The 13,951-nt window shown below is 33.8% G+C and overlaps 1 protein-coding gene across 1 annotated transcript; it reads left to right on the plus strand.

Annotated features, from left to right (window-relative positions):
* The first annotated feature begins 364 nt into the window (after positions 1 to 364).
* Positions 365 to 11,896, plus strand: LOC127720805 (uncharacterized). Its single transcript, XM_052227556.1, has 4 exons — positions 365 to 1,366; positions 3,409 to 3,580; positions 6,704 to 11,796; positions 11,882 to 11,896. Exons 1-4 carry the CDS (start codon positions 377 to 379, stop codon positions 11,894 to 11,896), a joined length of 6,270 nt encoding a protein of 2,089 aa, XP_052083516.1. The 5' UTR covers positions 365 to 376.
* The last annotated feature ends 2,055 nt before the right edge of the window (positions 11,897 to 13,951 follow it).

The raw sequence follows: 13,951 nt of genomic DNA on the forward strand, positions 1-13,951 counted from the left end.
GACCAGAGTAAACTATGATGCCATACAAAAGCAGTGATAAGATATAACTTTAATGAAATAGGCATAGAAGTAATTTAAATTTCATTCCAAATCCATAAGTATAACATCTTCCGAAAGTGTAAATATTCCTGTTTGATCAAAACAAATTGATTTTTTAGAATAAAAGGAAAAAAAAGGAAATAACTACTTATCATTTCTATGTTAATTATATACAGTCGTTTAATATCTTTGACTAACGCCACTCAGATTATGTGAGAAGACTATATCTAATTACTGCTTTACCTTGTTGACATGTTAAAGTCGACTCGTGCTTAGAATAGTCTAAGTACTTAACTGATAATTGCTTAATATTTTTTTCAGAAAAGAAACGGGAAAGATGTCATCAAGACTAAAGGAAAACTTTTTAAGACATGCAATTCTTGTTGTTGATCATTCTAAAGATGCCTTGATCTCATTAGTAGATTTGGATCTGTCAAATAATGGGTTCAATTTTGAACAGTTTATAAACAAGAATCAACACGAAATCTATCATTTACATAATAGTTCAAGGTGTTGCCAATGTCCAAATGGCTACAATCCACCAAGAATATCTCGGATCTTACATGTTCAACAGATGGACCTGTTATTTGACATAACATCGAAGCAACCTTGTCATAAAGCAGGAAGATCGGCTGATTATTGCTGTAGTACTGCTAAGCCTGGACTGCGCACAGACATCCTAGACCTTACATTGGCAAGATGTCTGCTAGTTAACTTTTGTCTAGATGTGTTCTGGTACAGCTGCTTAAATCAGCAGGGGAAGACGTTAGAAGATTTTTTGAACAATCATAAACATGATATTTACCATCTCTGGCAGTATAATACACCATGTTGTGAATGTCCGGCATCAGGGTACAGTTTTCCAAACAGTCGACCAATTTTGGATCAGACCAATTGGATTCAGATGTTTAATGCCCTTAAATTACCATGTTTAAATCACAAAAAAAGACCGAGTCCTGGAGGTATGCATAGTATTTGTTCTGTTGTAGCAATGCCAGGGATAACAGTTACACATCTTGATCCATATCTATCCAAAGTGGTTCTTCAGCACTTCTGTTCACTAAGACAGACCGTTGAAACATTGGTTCAGATAAGAAATGTAGACTATGGCCATGCTACAGTAGGTGAAATGACAGATGAAGAATATAACAAATCAGTCACCACAATCGAGCTTAGTATTATGGAAATCGGAAGGGTTTGTAATAAGGAAACCCACTTTAAAGGAGTTATTCATGATGCCAAACATGGTACACTTCAATATACTCTGTTCGAGAAATATAAAGATAGTCTGATAGAAACACTCGCTCGACAAGATGAACTTAGCAAGGTAACCACAAAGTTCATATAACTAATAATTTTACTTTTGCGGTAAAAATAATAACATATATAAACGCTTTAGTAGCTGTGGAATGTAAAGCATGCACGTACAAATTTTATAAACAGAAATTTGTTTCAAATGGTTTCTTTCTCCAAAATCTTATTTTTCATCCAAAAAGGACTGATAAAAATCAAAATCGCATATTTGTACATATTTAACCATGATAATTATTAAAATAATCAATTAGTTGTAAAACGTATGTTAGCCTTCTTTATCACAAATTCTTGACACTTTAATAGAATTCTATGCGACTGCCAGGCAAGTAAAAGGTTTAGCTAGCTTTAAAACCAGGTTTAATACACCAATTTCTACAGGAAATGCCTGTACCAAGTCAGTAATATGACAGTTGTTTTCCCTTCGTTTGATGTGATTGACCAATGAATTTGCCATTTGATAAGGGACTTTCCATTTTTATACGCCCGTTTACGGGACGTATTATGGTATACCGTTGTCCGTCCGTCTGTCCGTCGTCAACATGTCGGACAATAACTCAAAAACGCTTGAACCAATTCGCATGACCTTTGGTGAGTTTTGGTTTTTATGCCCCCGCCGAAGCGGAGGGGACATTAAGTTTTACCCTTGTCCGTCTGTACGTATGTACGTCCGTCCGTCCGTACGTCCCAAAATTGGTTTCCGTTCTCTAACTTAAGTTTGCCTCAACCAAATGTTATTAAACTTATACACAATGTTTATTACCACAAAACACAGATCAAGTTTGAATTTTGGTGGCGTCACTTTAACCGTTCTAGAGTAATGCTCCTTTATAAATGGAAAAATTACAAAATTTTTCGTTTCCGTTCTCTTACTTTAGTTTGTCTCAACCAAATGTTATAAAACTTATACACAACCGTTCTAGAGTTATGCGTGTTTACAAATAGAATAATTGCTGAATTTTTCGTTTCTGTTCTCTACTTAAGTTAGCCTCAACCAAATGTTATGAGACTTACACACAATGCTTATTACCACAAAACTCAGATCAAGTTCAAATTTGGATAGCGTCACTTTTACCGTTCTTCAGTTATGTCCCTTTATAACTATATGATATGCAAGCCGGGGCATCATCTGTGTCCACATGTGGACACAATCCACATTTATTTTTTTATTCAAAAGGGGAATTTTCCAGTTTTCGGACAATAACTCGAAAACACTTTCACTAATTTGCAAGAAATTTTGGTGAATTGTTTATATCTATTGACATGAGCTCCCTTTCGATTTTATAAATTTTAGATTTTACGTTTCCGAGTCAAAGCGTTTTTTTATTAAAAAAGGGGGATTTCCCAGTTTTTTAGACAATAACTCAAAAATGCTTTCAGCAGTTTCATGAAACTTTGGTGAATTGTTTATATCTATTGACGTAAGCTACCTTTCGATTTTTATAAATTTTAGATTTTATGCATAAAAAAGGGGGGATTTTCCAGTTTTCAGACAATGCTTTGAGCAGTTATCATGAAACTTTGGTGACTGGTTTATATCTATGAAGATAACCTCCCTTTAGTTTTTCATGAATTTCTGATATGACTTGAGAAGTTATTGAACTTTATTCTTTGAAAAAGCGACGGGCGTATCATGAGCTCATGGCGCAGCTGTTTATTAATTTTCTTTGGAATTTTTTTGTTATTTTACTTTTTACAATTGTTTGTTCCGGATGGACATTAGTTCGGTAGCCAGTGTTTTGATACTGAAATGATTTATAACATACCAGTTGACCTTCTATTGATTTAGCATTCTGCTATGTTATTTTTGGTAAGGATCATATAGCTCCTCAAGTTTTGAAGTACCTAAACATCCTTAGTTTTCAAATGTTCGGGCTTAAGGTACCTGATGAAGGTAAACCAAGAAAGTCTATTGGAACGGACCAAATGTGTTTTTGTTTTATTTACCTCATATTGTACTTGGTTGCTGTCAAATGAATGATTCTTCACATTTAAAATTGTTGAAATCACATGATTAAGTGTTTTCTATTATTTTCATACAACTTTTCATTCATTTAGAATGTTACGGAAATGGTGGTTCCAAGACTAGACAGGATTGAAGGAAAAATTGCATTTAAAGCTAAAAAGATACCAACTGTTATTGCTGAAAAAATCCCCAAAATCATTGGTGAATCGGTAGAACAGTTTCAAGAAAACCTTGGACAGAAACCAACCAACCAAGTATTCATATGTAAGTACTCAATCACTGTGTTATAACAGAATATATTTTATATTCCTTCAATGTAATATGTGAACCTCAGTGTATCTCGATACTGAAACAGAACAATACGATTTAAAGAATCAACCAGACAACTTTATCTCTCAGGTTTTCGTGGTCTGTATCTTATGATGTATGTATATAATGAGTGTAATGTCTACATGCCTGCCTGGCAGGTGTCATAAGACTTTGACCTCATTTTCATGGTTCATTGGTCAATTGTTTTTGTTGTTTTAGTTCGTTTCTCAGATTCTTTAAGCAATATGTCAAATATATTTAGTTTAAACATATTTATTCGTCATCATTACAAATATATCATCATACAAAAATTCATTATAAAAACAGGAATCGGAAACTAGCTGTTCATGGCTTATATTAATCCGTTTCCGTGAAATACCAACTCCAATTAACAATTTCATACACATAGCATGCAATGTTACAATGATATGGAACAAGAATAAATAAGTAATTACTTAACAAAGAAAGAAGGGAGAAAACATTTATAATACTTGGTTGGTTGGTTTCTGTCCAAGGTTTTCTTGAAACTGTTCTGACAGGGTTCATCTAACCTTGACTTGCTTTGCCTTTTTCTTTGGTCAAAGATTTGATTTTGTGGTTAGATCTGCTTCTCATATACAATTAGCAATAGGTTTATATAAAAATAAGGAAATCTGGTATGATTTGCAATGAGACAACTATATCCATCAGAGTTCAAGCGACCTGGATGTAAGCAATTATAGGTTATCGAACGGACAACAACAATGAGCAAAACCCATACTGTATAGTCAGCTATAATATGCCCTGACATTAGATAATGTGAAGTAATCAAATGAAAAACTAACGGCCTAATATATAACAATACAATTTAAGAAACATTAATCCATTTGTTAACAGTTTTAGATAACTATCAGTCTACAATGAAGATGTACACTTCAATGTTTACGTTGATGTATGTATGCACAACTTAATTATTTTACAAATGATAATATAATAGTACTTATGCATACATTGTTACTTTCTATTCCAGGAATATTGCAAATAAAATATTTGTAAAATGCACACCAAAATGTTCTTATGTGAGGAGTTTTATGAATATTAGAGAGGAAACAAGTGTGAAGCAAAATGCCGAAATCATGAAACGATTTCCTTTAAAATTCCGAAGAATAACCTTTAAACTGAACATTTATTTACCTATCTTTCCTGATTCTTTCAAAACTGTGTTTTCCTTTACGTTTCTCTAAAATGAGATATAATTGGTTTAATGCCAACTTTGTTGTACATAAATATTTTGAAATGGAACACATGTGGATATAGCCTTTAGTGATAAATTTATATTACAAGCACATGTCCAGTTATTTGTAATCACTTAATTAGAAGAAGCAAAGTATCATTAGAGGTCATAAAACTGCCCAAGGCTACCTTTGGTCCATTGATACCAGTGTCTGTTACAATGTTCAGAGGCGGATTTAGGTGGGGGCTGGGTGTCCAGGCTCCCTAATCAAGCATTTATAATTGATAATTCAGACTTTTAGCTGTTCCACTCCAAACATTTTGTCTATTTCGCGGCCCCCCTTTTTCAAAGGGTTCCGCATAGTCGGTTTCACCAAAAATTGATTGTTAATCATTAATAATTCAGTATACTTACGATCAATCTTAGTATATGTTGTCTTCTGTTTCTTTAAAAAAAAAAGAGAGTAAAAAAATGTCCTTTGGATTTGATAAGATTGATAATTCTGCTCAAGTAGACTTTTTCAGATTTTAATTCTGTGATGAAAGTCCGTTATTGCGACGTCATTAAAACAAGTAATACTTAAGAATTCTGTTAGATTTATGTTTCATGTTAATAGTTATCTCCCCTGGAACTAAATCGAATCGGCCAAGTAACGATGCACAACCTTTTTAGTAATACAAAAGTGACACAATCATTGTTATCTGTTACAACAAGAAGCCGTTTTGAAGATAAAGATTTGACGATGGTGACTTTATGATTTTTATACAACCGTATTATGGTATGACGTTGTCGATGTCCGCGTCGTTGTCGTTGTCTGAAGACATTTGGTTTCCAGACCATAACTTGATTATAAGTGTATGGATCTCTATGAAATTGTACCACAAGGTTCCATACCACAAAAGGAAGGTTGGGATTGATTTTGGGTGTTATTGTTCTAACTGTTTATGAGAAAGTGACAAAAAACAAACATCTTTCTTGTTTATAGTCAGTAACTTGTGTGTCAGTGTATGGATCTCTATGAAATTGTACCACAAGATTCCATACTTCAAATTGAAGGTTGGAATCAATTTTGGGGGTTATGGCCTAAAATGTATAGGTATAAGGAGCCAAAAAGGGGCCAGATTCTGGTATATGATAATAACCAGAGTACAAATATATAGACCTCTACGAGATTGTTCCACAAGGTTCCATACCTAACAAGGAAGGTTGGGATTGATTTTAGGGGTTATAGGGGCCAGAACAATACTTTGTATTATTTGCTTATTTCATGACCAATTTCAATGGAGTTCAATACAAAGTCTTGAATTCTTCGGAATCTTTAATATGCCGAATCTTAACATGTATTTGGATTTTGGGTCCCGTTTTTAAATTATTCCACATTGAGGTCAAAAGTCCAAAATTAAACTGTTTTTTGTTGTTGTTTGATTTCATCAAAAATTGAATTGTTGGGGTTCTTTGATATGCCAGATCTTACCGTGTTCTTGTCTCTTGACACATTCCTCATTTCTAATCTCAATTTTATTTACTTATATTTTGGATTCTTGGCCACGCTATTAATTTGGTCCACATTCAGATCCAAGATTTCTAACATTAAACTTTGTTTGATTTCATCAAACATGAATTCTTGGGGTTATTTGATATGCTGAATCTGACCATATATTTCGATTTTGGATATTGGACCATAATACTTGAACATGTAGGTGAATGTAAAATTTTATTATTTTATTTCTTGCACAAACTATTCAAGGTTCGACTTCTGCGGTCGTATCAAGCTGCGCCCTGCGGACCATTTTATTTTTATATATATTTAAATTGAATATCATTATAACTTTGAAGCTTTGGAATGTTTCTCATTATTTCAATAGGTCAGACAGATTTTGAAATACAGTCCCATGTAAAGGAAAGAACGTATGTAGAAACTAATGCCGTCAGAAAATGCATAAAAAATGCAGAAAAGTACGATGTTTTTGTTATTTACGGTTCAGAAGGTACAGGGAAAACAAGAACAGGATTAGAGATCTTGAGACAATTTGGTTCTAAAGACCAGAGCTATGACCTAATTAAGATTTCTATTCTTGAAGAGGTTAAGCAAGTCATTACAGATAAAGGGAAAATTGTAATACTATTGGACGATGTTTTCCGTACTAATTATTGCTCTTGTGAAAGTGTTAAAAGTAATAACATTTTAGATTTATTGCATTCAAGAAGATCCGCTGGAAATTTAAAACTAATATTTACTATCGATTCAGCAATCAGAAGATCAGTAAAAGAGTTATTTAATTCCCACAGGCTATTTCAGGGTCGCTATCAAATGGACCTTACTCTGTTGCAATTCTGTATGACAGATCCTGAAAAGGAAGAAGTTTTGACCAAGTTTTGTGAATACAAAAAAATTCAAATAAAGTTGAATAAACCTGAGGGATGCAAAGACAGGATGTTAGACAGGAAAACATTTTATGAGATTACAGTGACGGATCCTTACATAGGATACCCAAAAGCATGTTTCTTATTTACTTCAGATATACAAAACTTTCTACAGGGAGCACGCTTTTTCAAACACACAAGTAAATCGTTGATAAATAAAGTAAATGCACTGTGTTATAAGACAGATGACCTTGTCTTATATGCAACTCTAGTTTACATTCTTCTGTGTGACAGCTATATAACAGTTGATAGCATACAAGTGCAAAAGGTAGCAGATATAATGCAGTTATGTGGAAGTAGGCAACGGTTTATCCCTAAATGTAACATTATTCATAGTCTTGAGAAAATGGACGGTAAATATCTCATGTATGATGCATCTGACCAATCCTATCAGTTCAAACATCAAATGGTGTATGAAGCTGTTGCTTTATCATACTTTGATGTGGATCCAGACTCTGTTATATATGTACTCACTTTTGAGTTCATTAGTGCAATGGTGAGGCTCCAAACTGATAACTTAAAAAAAAACGAAGAATTTGTTTTGATAATACCTGAAGACCAGTACATTAATTTAGCAAAGCAACTTATACGAATTTTACAGAAAGATTACCAGACCAAGTCTTTTAAATTCGTTGAAATGTTATGCGAAACAAGATTAATGTTGGAAGACAATGCATATTTCGTAAATATTTTATTGAAAGAATCCGAAACATGTATAATTAGTGATGAAAAAGATCTAACTTACCTCGGAAAACGGGAAAAGGTTATGTTTTACCTTTCTTCTGCCTTATTATTGTATCTGACAAGGAAGCAAAATGTGGACAACTCTATTACAGTGGTACTATCGTTCATGGAGCGGACTATCAAAGACAAAAGAGATCAGAACTTGGTCTTTGCCTGTACCAAAACGATACGTTCAACATTTGACTATTTGTGTGAAAGTGAGGAAGTGGATGCCAAATCAGCATTTATTGTACGAACAATTACTGAATGTGAAATTGATTGCGACTTCAATGAATTTATATACAGAGCAATGGATAATGAAAAGGATTCTACAGCAATTTTTCTTTTGGAATATTCATCACAGGAAATTAATCTAGTTGAACTTATTATGAATATGGAAGCAGTAGAGATGCCAAGACTAATTAATATAGCAATTGAAACCTTCAAAATTCCTTCATCGTGTTTATACAGAGGTTCTGACAAAATTGAACTTATCAAATGGCTTATAAATAAAACACCTTATAACACGTTCAACATAAATAATATAATAATTACATCAGCCTCTGAAAATCTTGTAAGTCTTTTAACTTGGTGTCTGCAGGAAACCAACCATTCTACAGTAGACGTAAATGGTGTTATTTACTATGCTTGTGAAAACGGATGGGAAGAGGTGTTAATAATTCTTATGGATAAAAACACACTTAACCCAAATCAAGTAGTTAACATATTCAATACAGCAAGTACAAAAAGTATGGAGCATTTGATGATACTGATGCTAAGGCGATATTCATCGTTTTGCGACGTTCAAGCAGCATTCACTAGTGCATTAGAAGACAACAATTTTATAACCATGAAATGCTTAATCTTGAATGTCATAAACCCTTTCCATATGAGAATGGTTATGAATAGTATTTTTTTTCAGTTGGAATCATGTCAAATTTATCCCTTTTATGATTGGTTGTTGCAGGAAGCAGATAAACATATTAAGAAATCAGTACTTAATAATGAAAATTTACATATTTTAAAGTGGAGTCTTACCAATTTTGCGTCACATCGCAAAACCTTAGTTGAAAGAATATATGGGACACTTAACACTCAAATTACTAATTATGTAGACATATTACAGTGGTTTGGGGTAAATATGGAACCATCAGTTCTACCAATCAAAAATGTAATGGACATGGCGGTACAGATGAGATTTACAAAAGTTCTAATATGGATTTTAAAGAACTATCATCATGAACTGTGTAACCATCTCGATCAAGCCACTGAAGTATGTAAATCAAAAGATCGAAACTTAATAGAGATATTCTTCTCAAATGTAGACCATCGTCATATAAATTTAGCTGTTGTCATGCAAACAGTGATAGCAACAAATCGGAACAGCCAATGTAATGATCAGATCTTATGGTTTTTACAAAATGTTGACCATACACTATTTGATATGAAAACGTTAATGAACACAGCTTGCAAACACGAGCAAATGGATATAGTGAAATATCTGATGGAGAACGTTGATCATACATTGTTTGATATGAAGACAGCAATGAATGTAGCTTGTCAGTGTGGATCGCTGGATATAGTGAAATATCTCATAGAGAATGTTGATCATAAACTGTTTGATATGAAGGCAGTATTGAATACAGCTTGTTGTAATGGATCGCTGGATATAGTGAAGTATCTGATAGAGAATTTTGATCATACATTTTTTCATATGGAGACAGTAATGAATAGAGCTTGTCAGTATGGAAGGATGGATATAGTGAAATACCTGATTGAGAACGTTGCTCATACATTGTTTGATATGGAGACAGCAATGGATGAAGCTTATGAAGAAGAACATATAGCTATAGTGAAATATATGATAGAGAACGTTGATCATACATTGTTTAATATGAAAACAGCAATGAATGCTGCTTGTGAAGGGGGAGACATGGATATAGTGAAATATCTGATGGAGAACGTTGATCAAACATTGTTTGATATGAAGACAGCAATGAAAGCAGCTTGTCACTATGGATCGCTGGATATAGTGAAATATCTGATGGAGAACGTTGATCATACATTGTTTGATATGAAGACAGCAATGAATGCTGCTTGTGAAGGGGAAGACATGGATATAGTGAAATATCTGATGGAGAACGTTGATCATACATTGTTTGATATGAAGACAGCAATGAATGCTGCTTGTGAAGGGGAAGACATGGATATAGTGAAATATCTGATGGAGAACGTTGATCATACATTGTTTGATATGAAGACAGCAATGAATGCAGCTTGTCACTATGGATCGCTGGATATAGTGAAATATCTGATGGAGAACGTTGATCATACATTGTTTGATATGAAGACAGCAATGAATGCAGCTTGTCAGAATAGAAGGCTGGATATAGTGAAATGTCTGATAGAGAACGTTGATCATACATTGTTTGATATTAAGACAGCAATGAATGCTGCTTGTCAGTATGGATCGCTGGATATAGTGAAATATCTGATGGAGAACATTGATCATACATTGTTTGATATGAAGACAGCAATGAATGCAGCTTGTCACTATAGATCGCTGGATATAATGAAATATCTGATGGAGAACGTTGATCATAAATTGTTTGACATGAAGACAGTAATGAATGCAGCTTGTCACTATGGATCGCTGGATAAAGTGAAATATCTGATAGAGAATGTTGATCATACATTGTTCGATATGAAGACAGCAATGGATGAAGCTTATGAAGAAGAACATATAGCTATAGTGAAATATATGATAGAGAACGTTGATCATACATTGTTTGATATGAAAACAGCAATGAATGCTGCTTGTGAAGGGGGAGACATGGATATAGTGAAATATCTGATGGAGAACGTTGATCATACATTGTTTGATATGAAGACAGCAATGAATGCTGCTTGTGAAGGGGAAGACATGGATATAGTGAAATATCTGATGGAGAACGTTGATCATACATTGTTTGATATGAAGACAGCAATGAATGCAGCTTGTCACTATGGATCGCTGGATATAGTGAAATATCTGATGGAGAACGTTGATCATACATTGTTTGATATGAAGACAGCAATGAATGCTGCTTGTGAAGAAGAACATATAGCTATAGTGAAATATATGATAGAGAACGTTGATCATACATTGTTTGATATGAAGACAGCAATGAATGCTGCTTGTGAAGAAGAACATATAGCTATAGTGAAATATATGATAGAGAACGTTGATCATACATTGTTTAATATGAAAACAGCAATGAATGCTGCTTGTGAAGGGGGAGACATGGATATAGTGAAATATCTGATGGAGAACGTTGATCATACATTGTTTGATATGAAGACAGCAGTGAATGCAGCTTGTCACTATGGATCGCTGGATATAGTGAAATATCTGATGGTGAACGTTGATCATACATTGTTTGATATGAAGACAGCAATGAATGCAGCTTGTCAGAATAGAAGGCTGGATATAGTGAAATGTCTGATAGAGAACGTTGATCATACATTGTTTGATATTAAGACAGCAATGAATGCTGCTTGTCAGTATGGATCGCTAAGTATAGTGAAATATCTGATGGAGATGTTTAATCATGCATTTGTTTATATCAATACTGTTGATAATATTAATTGTGAAGAATCAAACTTTAATATATTACGATACTTTAATGAATATAGACATTGTGTAACAGAAGAGATACAGGAATTACTTAACACAACTTTCAATAGTATTGATGACAATGAAAATGAAGATTTTGAGGATGTTATAATGTTATTTTGTGAAACAAAAAATGAACACATTGAATGGTCAGATGTACTAAGTCGGGCGTGTGGTGTGGGGTTTAATAAAGTTGTTAGATGGCTTCTAAATAATATATCCCATGCTATTTTTGATTTAGATACCGCCGTTATGAGAGCATTGCATTTTGAACATTGTTTTGCTCGTGAAATCGTTTCCTTAATTCTTCTTAATTGTGATCACAATTTGATTGATATGAAAACTGTTATAAATGCAATTTGCCATCATGGCTTCACAGAAATCGCAATGGAAGCTTTAAAAGATCAGAAACTTCCTACATTTGACCTAAAAACAATAATGAATGAAGCATGTCTGCATGGGGATTTGAATTTAGTAAAGTGGTTATGGAAATCTGCGGATAACAGCCTGTTTGATATGAAGACAGCGATGCTTAAAGTTTGCAGATCTAGAGGAGACGACGCTATTTCAGTATTAGATTGGCTGTGGGAAAATATTGATAGAGATATATTTGATATGGAGGTATCTTTGAATAATGCTTGTGCGTATGGAAGAACGGAAACGGTTGAATGGCTTTGGATGAACACCGATACTAATACTAAAACATACCAAATACAAAATGCATTACTGAAGGCCTGTGAAAGTGGTCATGTGTCTACAGTTACATGGTTGACAATGAATATTCCAGGGCAGTTTCTTGACTTACCACATGCCTTACAAACTGCATGTTCGAGTTCTAAATGCAACAATGCAAATATTGTCGAAGTACTTGCAAAGCATGCTGATAAATCAAAATTAAAAATAGACTCATTGATAGGGACAGCTTGTAAATGTTGTAAAACCGATATAGTTCGATACTTGATTAGCTGTACGGAGATAAACACGATTGATTTTAAAAAGGCGTTGAATTCGGTGCTTTCTATTGACATAAATCAAGGTCAAAACGAAAAGCCTGTCCATCAAGGAAAACAGGATTTGGTACTATTGATACTTCAAAAAGCCGATTCGTCGAATATAAACATCGAAGGTGCCATCATTGAAGCTTGTAAGCACGACTGGGTAGATATTATGGAACATATTTGGCTTAATATTAGTCATAGGTATTTCGAAACGAATGCAACAAGGATAAGAATAGCATGTGAATATGGCAGTGTGAATATTATACAGTGGTCTTTATGTGCTATTTCGTTAGAGTGCATTGATATAAATTCGTTAATGATTGAATCATGTGGATATGGTTGGATAAACATTGTTGAACATGTATGGAATCATGAGGAGATAATTCATGACAAATTAGATATGAAAACAGCAATGAATGATGCGTGTGCTTACAATAGACTTGAAATAGTCACGTGGCTACTCCAAAATACTGATGGTCTAACGTTTGATATGAGTAACGTTCTGATTGAGTCCTGTAGAAACGGGTGGATAAATATTATAAAGACAGTTACACAAAATGGTGATTCAACGTTTTACAATATAATGTCATGTATAACTCAAGCATGCACTAATAGTCATTTAGAAGTTATTGAGTACATGTACAAGATATATGGGACAAATCATTTTGATCTTAAGAACATTTTTGAATGCACATCTAAAGCGTCAGAAAACGAAGGTGTTACAATGTTTTTGATTCGACATTTTAATATTGATTCTGTTCATATTCCGACCATTGTGACAAGAGCGTTTTCGTTAGGTTGGACTAAGGTAGTTAAATGGATAGTTGAAGAATTCAAATATAACGGTGATCTAGCAAAACCTTTGAACAATGCTTGCGAAAACGGAGAGGCTGAAATTGTGAAATATCTGCTCCAAAATATTCCCAATCAAAAACTGGATTTGAAATCTGCAATGAGTTCTGCATGTATTAAAGGTTGGGGTGACATTGTTGCATTACTATTACAAAATGTTGACCATCAAAAGCTAAATGTGAGAAATGCTGTTATTGAGGCTTGTCGCTGTGAAGATAGTGATTCTGTTGTTTTAATTATTCGACAAGTGGACCATAAACTCATAGATTTAAATGCGGTTTTAATAGAAATATGCAAGCACTCAGCGCGTGAACGATTAGTACTTTCCATCCTGAAAACACTGGACAGTTCTGAATTTGATAGAAACATTGTAATGGAAAAGGCCAAGAAACATAATTGGCGGAAAGTTTTGCTGTTTCTGGATATTTAAAACGGTTAACACTAAAGCGAACAAAATTATT

The sequence above is a fragment of the Mytilus californianus genome, unplaced genomic scaffold (genome assembly GCF_021869535.1).
Source record: "Mytilus californianus isolate M0D057914Y unplaced genomic scaffold, xbMytCali1.0.p SCAF_11, whole genome shotgun sequence".
NCBI lineage: Eukaryota > Metazoa > Mollusca > Bivalvia > Mytilida > Mytilidae > Mytilus > Mytilus californianus.